Source organism: Palaemon carinicauda, chromosome 14 (assembly GCF_036898095.1).
Source record: "Palaemon carinicauda isolate YSFRI2023 chromosome 14, ASM3689809v2, whole genome shotgun sequence".
NCBI classification, from domain to species: domain Eukaryota; kingdom Metazoa; phylum Arthropoda; class Malacostraca; order Decapoda; family Palaemonidae; genus Palaemon; species Palaemon carinicauda.
Genome location: NC_090738.1, coordinates 123,839,143 through 123,857,165, shown reverse-complemented (window position 1 = coordinate 123,857,165; position 18,023 = coordinate 123,839,143). Strand labels below are relative to the sequence as shown.

Here is an 18,023-nt window from a genome sequence, read left to right as displayed (position 1 = left end):
GCGAATAGATCCACAGTCGGGGAACCCCACAAAGTCAGGACTTAGTTGGCCACTAGATGATTCAAAGACCACTTGGAGCCCACTATCTGAGTCGCTCTGCTGAGATTGTCTGCTAGCACATTCCGATTGCCTGGAATGGAGCGAGCCTATAAGGTCACCGAGTTTTCTTCTGCCCATCTGAGTATCGCTACTGCCAGATGGCACAGTGGGTACGAAAAGATACCCCCTTTCTTGTTTAGGTAAGCAACTACCGTGGTTTTGTTGCTCCGCTATTGCTGGAATAGTGGCATCGAGTGGAGAGATACCCCTTCCACGACACCAACCACAGAAAACTCTCCACTTTGCCTGGGTAGACCCCTGTGGAAGACTTCCGCTGGTGTCCAGACATCCTTTCCGCAACCTGCTGCAAAAATCCTCTCTCTGCAAGGAGATGCTGGATAGTCTCCAGGCGTGAAGCCAAAGCAAAGCTTCGGCCTTGTGAGAGATGTTGGCGTGTGGTTGTTTGAGTAGCTCGTGTTGTGGAGGGAGTTCTCTCAGGAGTTCCGTTATGAGTTGCAGAAGGACTGGAAACCATTCCGCGTGATGCCATAGCGGAGCTATCAGGGTCATCGAGAGATTGACCGATATTCTGGTCTTGTTGAGTACCCTCCTCATCAGACAGAACGGGGGAAAGGCGTAAACGTCGATGTTGTCCCACCTTTGTTGGAAGGCATCTTGCCAGAGTGCCTTGGGGTCCGGGACTGGGGAGCAGTACAGCGGGAGCTTGAAGTTCAACGCTGTAGCGAACAGATCCACAGTCGGGGAACCCCACAAAGTCAGGACTTTGTTGGCTACTAGACAATCCAAAGACCACTAGGGACTCACTATCTGAGACGCTCTGCTCAGACTGTCGGCGAGCACATTCCTCTTGCCTGGAATGAAGCGAGCCGATAGTGGAATCGAGTGGACTTCGGTCCATCTCAGTATCTCTCCTGCAAGATGGGAAAGCTGCTCCGAAAAGGTGCCTCCCTGCTTGTTGATGTAAGCCACTACTGTGGTGTTGTCGCTCATCACCACCACAGAGTGACCCGCCAGGTATTGTTGGAACTGTTGAAGGGCCAGGAATACGGCCTTCATTTCTAGCAGATTTATATGGAGGCCCTTTTCTGATTCTGACCACAGGCCTGAGGTCCTGTGGTTCAGAACGTGGGCCCCCCACCCTTTCTTTGAGGCGTCCGAGAACAGCATCAAATCCGGGGGGAGGACGAGAAGATCCACTCCCTTTCGTAGGTTCTCGTCTGTCACCCACCACTGGAGGTCCGTCCGTTCCGCAGGACCCATAGGGACCATGACGTCCGGGGAATCGTGTCCTTGATTCCATCGAGACTTGAGTCGCCATTGCAGAGATTTCGTCTGTCACCCACCACTGGAGGTCCGTCCGTTCCGCAGGACCCATAGGGACCATGACGTCCGGGGAATCGTGTCCTTGATTCCACCGAGACTTGAGTCACCATTGTAGAGATCTCATTCTGAGGCGACCATTGGGAACTAGACGGGTTAGGGAGGAGAGGTGACCGAGGAGACGTAACAACGATTGGGCTGGGAGTTCGTCTCATCTGAGGAAAGGACTTGCGACCCTCCTCAGCCTTGCTATCCTGTCGTCTGATGGGAAGGCTTTGTGGAGATTGGTGTCTAAGATCATGCCTAGATATACCAGTCTTTGAGCAGGAAGCAGAGAGGACTTCTCGAGATTTACCATGATCCCCAGATCTTGGCAAAGTCCGAGAAGTTTGTCTCGGTGTCGAAGAAGGGTCGACTCCGAGTCTGCTAGGATCAGCCAGTCGTCCAGATAACGGAGGAGACGGATGCCGATCCTGTGTGCCCACAATGATATCAGGGTGAACACTGGTGAAAACCTGGGGTGCTGTGGAGAGACCGAAACACAGCACCTTGAACTGGTAGATCTTGTTGTCTAGGCTGAATCTTAAGTACTTCCTTGAAGACGGATGGACTGGGTTCTGGAAGTATGCATCCTTCAGGTCCAGTGTACACATGAAGTCTTGAGGTCTCACTGCGAGTCAGACCGTGTCTGCCGTCTTCATGATGAACGGGGTCGGCTTGACAAACCTGTTCAGAGCTGAGAGGTCGATGACTGGTCTCCAGCCTCCAGACGCCTTCCTTACAAGAAAGAGTCGACTGAAGAAGCCTGGGGACCCGTCAACGACCTCCTGGAGAGCGCCCTTCTTCAACATGGTCTCGACTTCTGCCCAAAGGGCTTGCCCCCTTGCCGATCCCATGGCAAGGGAGCTCAACGACACTGGATACGCTGTCAGGGGAGGTAGAGATGTTGTGAACGGGACGTGATATCCTTGACTGATTACAGAAATCGTCCAGGAATCGGCCCCAAGTTGCTGCCACCTGATCGCGCAACTTTGTAGGCATCCCCCCACTGGTGGACATGCAGGGGGACTGCCAATCCTAGGATTTTTGCCTCCCCTGGAGGACTTCTTGCCTTTCCTATCTTTGACAGGAAAGGGCTTCGACACCGTTGTCTTTGCTGCCACTGCCGGTTTCGTTGTCTTGGACGGGCGAGGTTGTTGAGGTGCTGGAGGTTTATAGGGCTTTGATGTAAGAGCCCTATGTAGGAGAGAGTCCGGGTTGGACTTCTTCCACCTCTCAGCTGCCTGTTCCACGTCTTTAGGCTCAAACAAATTCCTCCCCAAGATGGAGGAATGTCTGAGCCTGCTGACCTCGGTGCTGGGGACCTTCGCGTGAAATCTCTCTGACACTGCATCTTGACGCTTCAAGATGGAATTAGCCTACAAGTTCGAGACTTGGTGGGCTAGAAACTCGATGGTACGAGTGCCTGAAAGAAGGAAGGTCTCCAAGGTACTCTCCTTGGACAGGTCCTCGGATCGTAACAGGATGCCGAGACCCTAGCCAGATATCCAGCCACGAAGTTGCCTGCATGGCACACTTTGACACCTTCTCCGGACTGACGATCTTCGAGGCCGAGAAAGACACTTGCCGGTTGGAGAATCTCTCTAGAGGGACTCCCCTGGTAAGCTCTTCCACAGAGTGGTGTAACGGAAGAGCTAAACAAGACTCCTCCATGATCTCAAAGTACCTCCTCTGATAGACATGAGGAGGCGGGAGGAGTTTGTTGCCGGCGCTGGAATGGCAGGAGGAAGCAAGCTCGGAGAGCTGGCCCTCAACCTTATCTGACACTCTTGACCCCTTGGGACCAAGGCAAAGCTGTGCTGGCCTTAGGGGGTTTTTGAGTGCCGAAGACTCGGTCCAGGACCGTGTCCTTGCCCTCTCGAGGGGGAATCTCAGGATCCGAGAACCTGTTGAGATTCCTCATCAGAGTCAGAACCTGCCAGAATGCATGTTCTGACTCCTGTAGCTCTCCTCCTGTAGGGCTGGCAGCAAAGTCTCCTGTCCAAAAAGGCTCTATTTGGGGGAACTCATGGACGTTCTCCGCGGGTTTGGCTGGCTCTGGTCTCATCCTCGAGGACGACTTAGGGATAGTCTTGGAGTCCTTCGACTCCCACCTGGGAGGGATACAGGACTCCAACAGCGATGGCGGGAGGCTCTTCTCCACCCCTACCCGAGAAGATTTCTCTACGCGAGGTGGGGTTTCTCCCATTGGTGTGATGGGAGAATGCCTAACCTCACGAGAATCCCCTGAGAACGGGAAATCTGCGTCCGAAGGGGAAGGAGAGAAAGTCTGGCGGGGGGGGGAGGGAACCTTCCTCAAAGATTTCAGAGGAGCCAGCTTAACCCTAGGAGAAGTCACCACGTCATCTACTCCTCTCTTCCTCTTCAGGGGGGTCGGAACTTCCACTGATTTGAGGCCCAACTCAGAGAAAGCAGGCTTAAAGGCCTGCACGACAGCTCTGACAAGGGACCCAAACCATGGCTGCTTACTGACAACGGCGCTGTCAGAGACTCCCTCTGAAGGGAAGGGGATCGTTCGATTCCTAGGCCCAGTAGAAACCACAACAGGGTCTTCCTGAAAAGAAGAAGGCAAGTTCCTGGACCTATCCGGTGTTCTCCCGCCCTCCGGCGAGCGCGCTGGTCTGCGCTTACGGGGGGAGGGGGGGGGACGGGAGGTGAAGACAAAGACCTGGTCGCAGCCGGTCCAGCAGCCTCGCGCGTGGGATAGCGCTGTGAATCCCGCTGGTGGTCACGCAGGGGTGATCGCGAGGGTGCGTGTGGGCGCGCGGGCGAGTGATGACGCGCGGGCGAGGGCGCGCGTTGGCGAGGGAGCGTGTAGGTGATCGATGGCGCGCAGGGGCGCGTTCTGGAGAATGCCAAGGGCGAGCAGTAGGTTGAACAAGCGTTTACGTGCGCGGAGGCGATTGCTCGCGTGCGCGTGGACGCGCAGTATCTCTATGAGCCCGTGAGGGTGATAGCGTTGGGCGCGCGCGCGTAGGGGAAATATCCCTTGTGCGCGCCCGGTGCATATCTGCAATGCTGCGAACGGGCTGGGCACGTATTGGTGACTGCGCGTGATGGAGCGTAGGAGAATGCTGGCGAGCAGGAGGGGTCTGATGGCGCGTCGGTGTCTGCTGGCGCGTAGGGGAAGAAAGTATCTTCCCTCCTGCACCCAGATCCGAAGATCGTGGGCGCACAGGAGAATGTTGGCGCGCAGGCGAGCGCTGGCGCGTAGGAGATCGTGGGCGTGCATGGCGCGCATCAGGATACGGACGCGCAGTGGCACGCTGGCGCACAGGAAATCGATGGCGCGCAGGCGAGCGCTGGCGCGAAGTCTCTGGAACAGGTGCTCGCTGGTGCGTTGTCTCCGGATCAGCAACTGTAGAGCGCTTGCGCGCAGGAGAACGTTGGCACTTAGGGGACTTTGCCACAATGTGAGAAAGTACCTTTTGCCCCGAAGGGACCGTGGCCTGCTTGATTACAGGATGCGTGGGCGCCCACATCGCATCAGCAGCTAGGAAGGGTGACGGCAGGTCAGCAGGTCTGGCAGGAGTAGGAGATCGCGAACGATCAGCGGACAGGTCCAGGGATGTAGCTGGAGAGGTCGGTGAACGACGAGGTTCCTTTGCGGTGGACTGCGGCGAAAACGAGCTGAAGAGGCGCCTCCTAACACCCTTGTGAGGTGAAGGAAGGCCCCTATGGCGGAGGGGAAAGCAGGCCCTACGCCTTATATGCCCTCTGGGGGCAGCAGGTTGACCGTCGGCAGTCCTCCGAAGAAGAGTCTCTGTCAGTGAACTGCCCCGAGGGGTAGAATCACCTGCAGGAGAGACCGTTGGACTTAGTTCCTCCCTCAAAGGATGTTCAGAGGGGGGAACTAAGCCTTCAGCTACATCAGCAACAGGAGCAGAGGTTTGAGATAACTCATCAGAAGCCTCTGCCACAACAACTTCGACGATAGACAGAGGATCAACCTCTGCTAACGTCGGCGACTGTTTGACAGCTGCCCCTAACCTGATTATGTCAAACAGGGCTTCCTTGGAGGGCGAGCCCTGAAGCCCCAAGGAAGCCCAAAGCTGTAACAAATCATCATTAGCAACATTAATATCAGATACATTTAAATCCTTCCCCAGGGGAGGAGGAGGAGCTGCCTCGCTATGGGAGGCAACTCCCTCTCCCAAACCCCGAGATCGGTCAACAGAAATGCGGCCTACGCTACCACTCGCCAGCCTCTCGGAAGAAGCCGATCGAGTGGGAGCTTCGGAGGAGGTTTGGGCTACGGAAGAAGAGTCCTTGGGATTTTCTCTCTTCAAGGAAGCCCTTGAGGGAGAAATATCCCGTTTAGACTTCTTCTTCTGGCGCCGGGAAAACCTCTCCCACTGGGAAGTAGATCACTCCCAGCACTCACCACATACGTTATCTCTATCACACCGTTGGCCCCTACAAAAAGGACATAAGGTGTGTGGATCTGTGTCGACCGCCGACATATAAGTCCCACAAGGGCGGTCAGGTAAGCCGGGACACTTCCGCATCGCAGAGGCCAACTTCCAAACACTCTGTCAAAAAGAAAAAGCAAACAAAGAATAATGGCTGTCAGTGTAGGTGAGGGTGATAGGGGATACGTCCGTCTAGCACCCGAGCTGATAGCAAAGTGAGCTCAGCACAGGGGTGTGTGCGTGTGTGGGGGGGGGGGGGGGGGGTTTAGCAAGATACCCCTCCCTACCCCCCCCCCCCCCCGCTAACTAGCAGTGGGGTAGTAAACCCTCGTTAAAATTCTAATGGCTCGTCATTTCAGCTACGCCGAAAGTAATTACCTATATTAAATAGCGTGGTTTGTATTTCAGTTACGGAACAATTATATTTTACAGCAAGTTTTGTCCCTTTTTTAACAACTGTACTCTGTCATCGCTTTGTCTATTATTGCGAGGGACTGAGAAATCTTCAATGGAGTACTGTACACTGTACTATATATATCTGAAAAGGGTTAAAACTTTGTCACAGCTTATAGATTAGCAATAAATATGGGACAAAAACTTTATATATGTATTTCACACATCTGACTTTCCTGAAAAAATGGACTCTTGATAAAACATCCCAAAAAAAATTATAAGTTTTAAAAACAATTTGTAGTTTTCCTAGTCATACAAACCCGAGTCATTCAAATGGGTTACTCCTAGTTCCGTTTTCTATGACCAGACAATAATAACGGAAAAAGGGGCCCTGTTGCACCATGATTGGTTACCATAGCAACCCTACTGCAGGGCTGTGTTATGCGTTTTTGTCAGTAGGGTTCACTCTATTCTGGTCAAAGAATTGTTGGGTGGTTGACGCGGGACGTTTGTTTAAATGACTCGGATATAAGCAAAAGTCAAAAGTGGATACGTAAAGGCAGTCCAATTGGCTCGTAAAGAGGCAGGGTTGTAGTGTCCAATACTTTAGGTCCAGTCTACGACAGCTAAAGCCATGTGAAAATCAAGCATCAAACAAAATCAGGACCTGACAAATCTGACAGAACAGTTGGAACATGTACAAGTCTAGTCCGTAGAGAGAAGAGGGGAGACCTCTTCTCTTAATGGCAACCAGAAGATGAATGAAGCCTACCGGCAGCCACCATAACACTGCCCAGCAGTGGTGGGGTTGCTAAGCAACCAATCATCGGGCAACAGAGCCCCTTTTTTTTTATTATTGTCCGGTTGTAGAAGACAGAAGTAGGAGTAACATATTTAAATGACTCAAAAATTTGTAATCGTGTAGGAATAAACATCTCTTACCTTTTTTTTCCATTAGTCTTTGTTTTACTCTTACACCTCTTCCCCATTTGCTATGAAGATCAGCATTATTATTCCCTTGGTCTGTCGGTATGATGCAAGCTGCATGGTTCTGTGACGCTCTTGATGTTTCATCCTGTGATAATCTTGGCACTTGTTGATTTTGTTTTTCCTTTAATCTTTCTCTTGCAACCTGTTGCCTCACACCGGAAGGTCTATTTAGGTGATCTTCTAGTTGTTCCTTTGTTCTTTTTTCCGCATCTGGTCGCTTCGCTTGAGACAGTCTTTTCAGAAGCTCTTGTTGCTTTTGTCTTTCCGTTAATCTTTTTCTTGCCTCCCGTTGCTTCATACGAGAAAGCCTATTTCGGTGATCTTCCAGAACCTTTGCTCTTCTTTCCGCAGCTTTTTGCTTCCCTGGAGACAGCCTTTTCAAAAGCATCTCCTTCTTTTTTTCATTACTACTTTTCTGTTGCAGTTTTGCTTTTTGCTTCCCTTGAGACAGCCTTTTCAAAAGCATCTCCTTCTTTTTTTCATTACTACTTTTCTGTTGCAGTTTTGCTTTTTGCTTCCCTTGAGACAGCCTTTTCAAAAGCATCTCCTTCTTTTTTTCATTACTACTTTTCTGTTGCAGTTTTGCGCTCATTGGAAGACTTCCTTTCCTTCGTGGCATGATAGTTTAAAATAGAAAAAAAAAAAGTGATATTTCTGAAAAAAAAAAAAGAAAACTGTTAACCCCCTTCCATACATCAAACCTTCATTACATAGCATATTTTCATCTCCAAATCTGGCTTTTGAAACCCATCAACAGATCATAAGATGGTGTTTGCAATAAAATATTAGTGTAAACTTGGGGTATGGAAAGGTGAAGTTATTTTATATACAGTCAGCTCTCCTTATCCGCGGGTTCTTTCTTTGCAATTTCTCAACACAGAGAACTATATAACCTATTAAATAAATAATCACATATTCTTGGGTTCGTGAGAAGTCCTATCATAGCAGAACGATTTCAAACAGCCCTCTATTCTTTGTACCTGGCTCGCTTTGCGCCACTTCCCTCTCTGCCCAGCACAACATCTCACCTTGCGCTGACTCGACCTCAGTTTTGCATTGTCTCTCCTCTTATGTGCATCTGCTTGTCATTTTTTTTTTTTTTAAAGCAGAATCACATTTTCATGTAAAAATTGATGTACAGTATTTGTATACATTAGTACATACTCCAATACACTGTTTATATTTACTGAGTAATGTACTGTAGATGTGTGATTCCCTACAGTACAGCGCAAGAGACAACGCATCAGGAGTTGCATCATGTTTCAAGATTGCATAGAACTTCGTAATAAAATGGATAGTGGTCTTTGTATGAAATGTGAACACTTAGTTAATCTTAAATACAGTGTCAATGTACATATACATATTGTACAGTACAGTATTACAGTACAGTAATGTATAGTATTGTTTATTAACTACTTATTCTGTACAGTACTATACGTAAATTACTACTGCACTCCACAATATGTACAGTAAATGTAGGCTACACATGCCATTCGTTCTCATCATCTCTGTCTTTCTTCTATTTATCTTCTGACCAACCTCGTGAGATATTTCATGTATTTTGGTAAGCAAGCATTGCAAATCCTGTGGTGTTCTGCTAACAAGGACAGCATCATCAGCATAATCTAGGTCTACTAAATACCTATCACCAATCCAGTCCAATCCTTCTCCACCATCTCTGACTGTTTTACGCATTACAAAATCCATGAGGATAAACAACATAGGTGACAACACATTCCCTTGGCGTACTCTGCTGTTCACAGGAAATTAATTTGATAAGCCTCCATTAACATTAACTTTGCACTTGCTATGCCCATGAAGACTTAATCTAATTTAGATATTTAAGAAGAATTCCATAATAACGCAGGACACTCTCCACAAAATTGGCTGGTGCACACTATCGAAGGAATTTTCATAGTCCACAAATGCCATCAAAAGGAGATTCCTATATACTACGCATTGCTGTACATGTCTCATAATGAAAATTTGGTCAGTGCAACTTTTACCTTTTCTAAATCAAACTTGTACATATATGGTTTATATATTTGGCTAGAAATTATAGAATCATATATTTACCCATTTATTTGTCATTGAAGATACAAATTTCTCAGTACCTGTACACAGTACAGTACTCGGAGCCTTTGTAGCGTGACGGCCAGATCCCGTAGAAAACGGGAATATTCTGAACTGTGGCCGTCGTTCTAAAGACGATTTTGGCGGGAGAAGCTAACTTGAAAAACCCACCTAACCTATGCTAAAAGCCGTATCCTTACCCAGGGGGGGCTTTGCCCCCCCCCCCCCCCCCTTACACAACAGTTTCCTTACCTACGAGTACGACATACGACAGGAGAAGCTAACTTAGAAAACCCACCTAACCTATGCTAAAAGCCGTGTCCTTACCCAGGGGGGCTGTGCCCCCCCGGACCCCCCCCCCCTTACACAACATATTTAAGATCCGTTGACCATTTCCAAACGTTTTTATTTTATACAAGATAGCAGTTGGAGCGATAATAAGCAAATTAGGACGATTGGCCGCAGCGCTACAAACTACCCCAGTACTCTCATTCAAAGCACTTATACGACCCATACATGATATGATTAACTGGCATGGATCATTTGTAATATTGACCTTAACATTCCTCGGAAAAAAGTCTAGAAACAGAATTCCTATTTTTTTTTCAGGAAATTGAGTCAAGTGGCCAAGGGGCTTACTAAGAACTTTATACCCTCGCACAAAATTACTATGCCTCCTTATATAGTGTAGTCCTCCAGTTTAAAATAAAAATGCCCAGTGTTAATTACGCTGGGGTAAAATTATGAAAGAATAGGTCTGGAAATACTTAAGGTTATCTAGGGTTCAAAAGGCTAGAAAATTCATTAGTAGACTTTCATTAAGCATATCCATCCATAAAAATGTGTGATAGAGGCATGCAAAGTGTAAAGCGGGGTTTACACGGGCGAACAGCTCGTCGAGCCTGGTACGACAACCCTGTGTTTGAATTGATGTTCGAGCGTGTAAACGGGGTATTTGGTTGGCGAGCGCGCTCGTCGAACGGCTCGATGAAAGTCAGGCTCATCTTGACTTTTGTGGGCGGAGCTACATTGTTTGACGAACAGTGTGAAAGTGTGAACTGGTGTCGAGCATCGAACCTCAGTTGTTATTCAAACCTGCTCCAGGAAACATCATCAAAGAAATGAATAATGGCTGCCATTAATGAAAGCAAGAATGAGAAGGAAGTCGTACTTGATTTCATACATGCATATCGGGCTCATCCAGCTTTATGGAAAGTTAAATCAAAAGACTATTCCAATAAAGTAGCCAGAAACAAAGGAATGGCGGCTCTGCACGAAATATTGAAAGAAATAATTTTAAAGCCTTAGATTTAAAGCAACAAGCAAGTTGGTGTGTGAAATTTTCTCTCTTTTTAGCAGCCAATCCTTCGTCCACTTTGATCTTTTTTTTTTTTCTTAGTGCCACTGCTAAAGCAATGGCTATCAAATCGTCCTGGTCGAGAGACATGTTGACGTTGTTTTAGCACGAGGCACACTGAGGTTCGATGTACTGTCTGAAAGCTCTTCGAGCCGTTCTACAAGTAGGTTCGACAACCGGGCTCGGCGAGCTGTTCGGCCGTGTAAGCCCACCTTAAGGGAAAAGCGATGAACCAAGTTTGCTCCTATACATCCTAACCCATCCTTCCCTAACCTAGGTACCATGTTCTAACCTCACCAGGGGCTCTAACTCTTCTATATCATCTATCCTAATACCATTTAGAGACACAGCATCCCAGGTCAGTTTGTTAGCTGGGATGTAGAGGGACAAAACACTGGCGATGTGATACCTAAGGACTCGCCGTCCTAAACTTTAGTTATGTATGAATGTGAGGAGACTTTGTAGTTGGTTGGGAAGGACCCAACCGAGTAAGTAAAAAGGGTTAAACATGTTGAAAAAACTAGAAAACCCTTTCTGGGGAACCTTAGGTTAGGTGGTGTTATTGTGTTTCCCCCTTGTAAATTGACGGGTTTTCCTGTCAATGTCCCAACAAACTACAAAGGCTCTCCATTTTTTTAATCTGTTAAACATTAAACATATTACACGGTATGAGGTATCTATAAATTCATTTGTTATAAATACTGCCTCAACGTACTACTGCCTATATGAACTGCTCGGCTGGAATCAAATAGCAATTTCAATGCAGGAAAATCCATTATTCCTGTTGTCATTTTATACATCAAATAGCTATAAAATCCTTTTAGGCACTAGTATAGAACACCACACTCTCCATTTACTCCAACATAATGTAATCCTGCAGTTCTCACCTTCTTGCACAGTAATTAGGTGGTTATTCAAATTATGGGAAAGCAATAATTAGCAAGATATGTTGAAGAGGGGAGAAGGGGTTATAAAAAGAAAATAGCTCGGTTTCCTTACTAAACGACATGGAACTGACGTCAACATAGTCAATCAAAACAGATCGTGATGCCAGCATACATAAACAGTAGTTCGTGATGCCAGCGTACATTTGATATACTGTATATTCAAAATATACTTAATCAAGAATTGTGATTACTCAAAAGTGTCACTATTTGTAAATTGCATATTTTAAGGACACTTTTGAGAAAGTCAAAATAACAACATTCTTATGAAGTATTATGGCCATCATGCGAGATAACGGTTTGTTTACTTACTTTAGTTTAGTAAGCACAGCATCTCATTTCAAAAGAAAGTTGTTTCACATATCAAACTTCAGAAAGTAGAAACTTTCTAGCAGACAACAAAGGGAAGATGGGAAAATTATACTGAATTTCGTAAGCATTAGCTAAATTTAATAGGGCGCGTTGACAATAGATGGAGCTAGTACATTGTTTATTATTATTATTATTATTATTATTATTATTATTATTATTATTATTATTATTATTATTATTATTATTATTATCTAAGCTACAACCTTTGTTAGAAAGGTAGAATGCTATAAGCCTAAGGCTCTAACAAGGAAAAAAATATCCCGGTGAGGAAAAGGAAACAAGGAAATAAATAAACTTAGAAAAGTAATAAATAATTAGAATACAATACTCTAAGAACTGTAACGACATTAAAGAAAACTTTTCATGTATAAGCAATGAAAACTAAAAAAAAAAAGAAAAAACAAGAGGAAGAGAAATAGGGCAGAATGGTGTGTGATGTGTACCCTCAAGTAAGAGAACTCTAACCTAAGACACTTTAATTTAATCTAAAATTAATTAGCTAAACACTGCCTTAACCAATCAGCTAAACGCGGTCGTGTTGAGTATAACACCAAAGAATAGTTTATCATTAGATAGCTACTTTTTCTTTCATTTATCAATGCAAAGTTAAGCTTGTAAATTGAATGTAATATATAAAGACCTTGCGTTGAATGTGTACAATACTTTACAAAACTCCGAGATTATATATTCAAACAGGGCCTAAACTAAGCTAAACCTAAATTTTCATTACTTATATCGTTTATTTATTTCCTTTCCTCACTTGGCTATTTTTCCCTGTTGGAGCCCTTGGGCTTATGGCCTCTTGCTTTTCCAACTAGGGTTGTAGCTTAGCTAATAATAATAATAATAATAATAATAATAATAATAATAATAATAAATATCATTATTATAGTAATCATATTATGCTAATGTATGTGCAAACAACCAGGCATAACTTTAGATTAAAAAAAAAAAAAAAAAAAAAAAAAAAACACTAAATACTGAAGAAAAGCAGAACATCTGTTCTGACCACATGCGTTTTGTAGCATGTAAAATAAAACTCTTAACAAACATAAAACAATAATTTCCTTTTTCTTCTTTTAGTTTAGTCCTAGGCAGAGGTCCTATTTCGGATAGCTTACGTGTCATATTTTTATAAGTGATATTTTATATGTTTATATTAAATACACAGCCTAACATCAACTTGTCATTTGTAATTATGTGTAGCCTAAAGTCCTAAGATTAGTCACGATATAATGGCAATATACACAGTTTATTGACTAATAAAAATAATAGATATTGCATTTTGTATTAACCCAGCGTTGCTTTCTGTGTAAATGAAGAGGAGATTACTTATGGGAAAATAAATTAACAAACAATAGGCTACACAAACAAGAGTAAAGGTAATCTCATGATCTATCTTCTTGTTCTTCTTGTTTTGGGTTTAAATCCAACCCTCCACTGAAGTCGAGTGAACTACTTCTCGGGCGGGTCCATATTAATCATCTTACGAAACATTTTCATTATAACTTACACAATTCTTTGATTGTAGCATCTTCCAAATCACGATCTTGTGAAAAGTAATGTCTTTAGTTTCTTCTTAAATTCAATTGCTCCCTTTAGGTCCTTCATTTCAGTTGGCAGTTTATTATAGTGTCTAGGCGCACAGTAGCTAAAAGCCCTTTCACCAAATTTACTATTTGTTCTTGGTTCAGTTAGCCTATGTTTGTCACTCATGTGTCTTGTGTTAACATTTGTTCCTAGTACTAGTTTATTCAGGCATTCTTTTAGATATTTTGGTTGAGTATCTTAAACGTTAGTAAGAGTAGCTTGTATTCAATTCTCGCCTTTACCTGTAGCCAGTGTAATTTAATTAGTGCAGGGGTAATTCTTTCCCTATTGTGTAGTCCTTTTATTAATCTGGCGGCTCTGTTTTGTACTCTCTGAATTTTCTTCAGCTGACAATTTGGTAAGCCATAGAACAGTGAGTTGCAGTAATCAATTCTTGAAAATATGTGGTGATAAATGAGTATGGCCATAGATTTTTCATCTAAGTATTTACTAATAAATGCTATGTTTCTAATATGATAGTTACAATTTCTTACCATGTTATTTATATGTTCGTTCATTGTCAGTCTATCATCCATGATTACTCCAAGATTCCTGACAGATTTCTTTAGGTCAATGATCGATTGACCTATTTCAATTCTTTGGAAGCATTCGATTCTTTTTATATCTTTTTCATTTCCAAAAATAATACATTCACTTTTGTCTTCATTGAGCTTGAGCTTTTTTGTTAACATCCAAGCCTTAATGTCATTCATTATTTCATGTATCTTTCTTTTAGCTTCATCAACTGATTCTATTGGGAAATAGAATTGTGTATCATCAGCGTATATTTTAAACTTAACTCTGTGAGTTTCAAGTATATTTGCCAGTTCAATCGTGTAAATTTCAAACAGGAGAGGACCTAGTACACTGCCTTGAGGCACCCCTTTGGTTAGTTTTCTTGTCTCAGATTCAACATTTGATATTACTACTTTAACTTTGCGCTTTTCAAGATAACTCACAAACCAGTCGTGTGCTCGTTCTACGATGCCCACAGCTTTAAGGTCTTCCATCAGATATGTATGTTCTACAGTATCAAATGCTGCACTTAGATCAAGCATTACAAGAATGCAACACTTGCCATTTGTTATAATTTCTGTTATGTCATTTTTTATCGCTAATATTGTTGTTTCTGTGGAGTAATTTTCTCTGTATGCAGATTGATCATCAGGTATGACATTAGATTTTTTCAGATATTTCCAGGTTTGTTCGTGTACAGCAGTTTCAATAATTTTCGAAAAATATGACAGATTTGATATTGGTCTATATGAACTTAAATTGTCTGCATCACCTTTTCCTTTATACACAGGCTTGATACACGCAACTTTTTCACAATCAGGGAAAACTGCCTGTGTTAGACTCATATTTACCATGTTTCGGTAGGTCTCTTGTAGTCTGGTGAAATTTTCTGCATCTTTTACATCATTAATTGGAAATGGATCATTCCCGCAGTAGGTTTTTTTTACTTTCTTTATTATTCTCATATAATCACTCTGACTTAACTCTTTGAATACCCTTAGCTTATTTACACCTGTTGCTGATGTATTCCTTTGCTCTGTTGTGCTGATGTTGTGAAAACTGGAGCAGATTTGATTTATTTTTTTCCTCAAAATATTTAATAAAACCATTTGCTAGGCATTTAGGATCATTAGTTATATCGGGCAACATTATTTCTGTCTTTAGACCTAATAGTTTCTTTAGGTTCTTATGTATTTTCCTTGGGTCATTTTCATTGCACACTTTTTTATAATAGGCCTTTTTTTTTTAACTAAGATAAGGTAATTGTAGCGATTTCTAGCTGCTTTGTAATGTTGCCAGTTTTCATTATTTTTATTTCTTTTCCATTTATCCTCCATTTTTCTTTTTCCTTTTTTTCTCTTCGTGTAATTCATTATCAAACCAGTTCGATTTTTCTTTAATTGTGATTATTTTTGTTATTTCCGGGCACCTATTATTATAATTAGTTGCAAGTATAGTCTTACTTCTATCAGTAATGCAGTTTATACAGGATTGTCCCTCTACAAGGGTGTGATTCTCTTCACAGTTACAGACTGGTGTTATCCCTTTTATATCCTCTAGGCTTTGTTCAATGAACTCTTTTGGATCAAAGTTAGTCTTAATTCTGTATGTGATTTCCTTCTGTATTGCATTATTTTTCCTAACGTCTATTTCAAAAGACATCAACTTATGCATTGGGGATATAGAGCAGTCAGGTTCAATCTCCATATTTAGTATGATGTTGTTGTTTTTGTTTACTATAACTAGATCTAGTATATGATTAGACTGAGCTGTTGGTTCAGACACTATGTTTTCAAGGTCGTGGTTGTCAATCAATTCTCTAAATTCATTGACATATGGGTCTACTCTGTTATCAAGATGTAGGTTGAAATCACCACATATAACTATATTTCGATTGTCATTCAATGTATCTAGTAAGTTATTAAATTTATCTAGAAACATTCTTTTGCTTTTGCACGGTGGTCTATAGAGTATAACTATTTGTAGATTTACATTTCGAGATAAAATTTTAATATTCATATATTCAAATGAATTAACTATGAGATGATTTCTTACTGTAACTTTGTATGATTTCTTTATTAAGATTCCAATGCCACCACCTCTTTTGTTTTCTCTTGGTTCATGATAAAAGTTATAAGATTTAGGTGTTATTTCATTTATTTTCGATCTGTCACTCACATTACCACTCAACCAAGTTTCAGTTAATAAGCAAATATCCACATCTTGATCACTTACGACTTCCTTAATGATATGAGTTTTGTTGCCAATGGATTGTATATTTATTAGATTACATAATATTTTCTTAATCGAAGCCATGGTCAGTATTGTTTCTGGCTCTTATTATTTCTTGCTTATAAACTTCACAGTTTACTTTGTCATAGGATTTATGTTCTGTGTCATCATAGTTCTTTCTCACACAATTTATGCATTTAACTTCAACAACATTGCAATGACCTGCTTTATGTTCTCTCGCGCACTTGGGACACGACTGTTTATTCTTGCAATTTGCTGCACTATGCCCAAATTCCTGGCATTTGTAACACTGGTAGGGCATGTAATGATCGTAAACATTACATATTCGGTGCTACTATAGCGTGAGGTCTACCACACTATAGCGTGAGATCTACCTCCCGTTAGCACTATAGCGTGAGGTCTACTGATGAGTTATTCGTCCCTCATAGATAAAACACATTTCATACATTTGTTTAAGCAATAAACAGTTAATTTAAACATATCTTAGAAATGACTTACATAGATAATTGGATTTCTGATAACATTAAAAAAAGGAATAAAGGTAAAAATAAACATGTTATATATTTCCATACATTTATTCTAGCGATGCACTCTTCGTACATCAAACATGTTATCATATATTTCCATACATTTATTCTAGCGATACACTCTTCGTACATCAGACATGGTATCATATATTTCCATACATTTAGTCTAGCGATACACTCTTCGTACATCAAACAGGTTAATCTAGCGATATACACTTCGTACATCTTCTAAGAATGACACAAATAGATCATTGGATTTTTTTCTCATCACCTTCCAGCAAAAATTATCAAGATGAGACTGGAACAGCTGACGACCAACACCTCGCATTCTCTTCAGAATTATCGTTTTAGCGTCCAACCACGATCGCTCAATTGATATCTCTTTTAGGCCGAGGGAAAGACTGATTTAGGAGTTCCATTTGCTTCCTTTTCTATGGACAGGTCACGTTTTTGATGGATTTGGGCAGTTCACATATTCGATGGTTAGGTGCAGTCCTCTGGGACGCTGGTCACGCGGTAGACCTCACCCTCCACCTGGGTAGGCGACATATGGCGGTAGACCTCACGCTATAGTAGCACCACATATTCTATATGTGGTACTAAGTTTATCTCCATTTTCATAGATTGCTTTACGTATCTTAGGTGTACATTTTATAATATAGTGTTTATGTTTATCCATTCTTTAATTTTCTTGCATTATGATAGTCAGATCATCGTTTTCTACAATGTGTCTATTTAGCCACTGGTTCTTAAGCTTCAGACTTTGAATAATATCATCATCATCTTCTGGTACATTAGTAAGTTTTATCTTCGGTTTAAGTTTTCCTTTTTCAGTAACAGTAATCTTGTTTACATTACCTTGTTCCAATTCTGATTTTGCCTGCTCCAGGTTCTGTTTATCTGCAAATTTTATGATCAGGTGGCCATCTTTTGTTTCAGCAGTACTTTCAACTTGGGCTTTTAATTTGGTCATAATTGTTTTCTTATTATTAACTGCTGACACCTCATCAGTTGATTTTACAATCAATGTTTTCTTTGATTTCAGCTTTTCAGCATATGTGCCAGTTAGATGCTTCCTATCTATGTCATCTTCATTCCTTTTCTTTTCATTTTTTAATTCTTTCATTTCATTTCTTAATTCATGCATCTCATCTCT

The 18,023-nt window shown here is 42.5% G+C and overlaps 1 protein-coding gene across 1 annotated transcript in view; it reads right to left on the bottom strand.

Moving 5' to 3' along the window:
- LOC137652982 (zinc finger protein Xfin-like) overlaps positions 1-18,023 on the bottom strand; it is a 67,958-nt gene that overhangs the window by 15,467 nt on the left and 34,468 nt on the right. Inside the window, exon 6 of the mRNA XM_068386373.1 lies at positions 7,188-7,862. Within this exon, the coding sequence (XP_068242474.1) occupies positions 7,188-7,862 (675 nt within the window). The remainder of the gene's footprint in view (positions 1-7,187; positions 7,863-18,023) is intronic.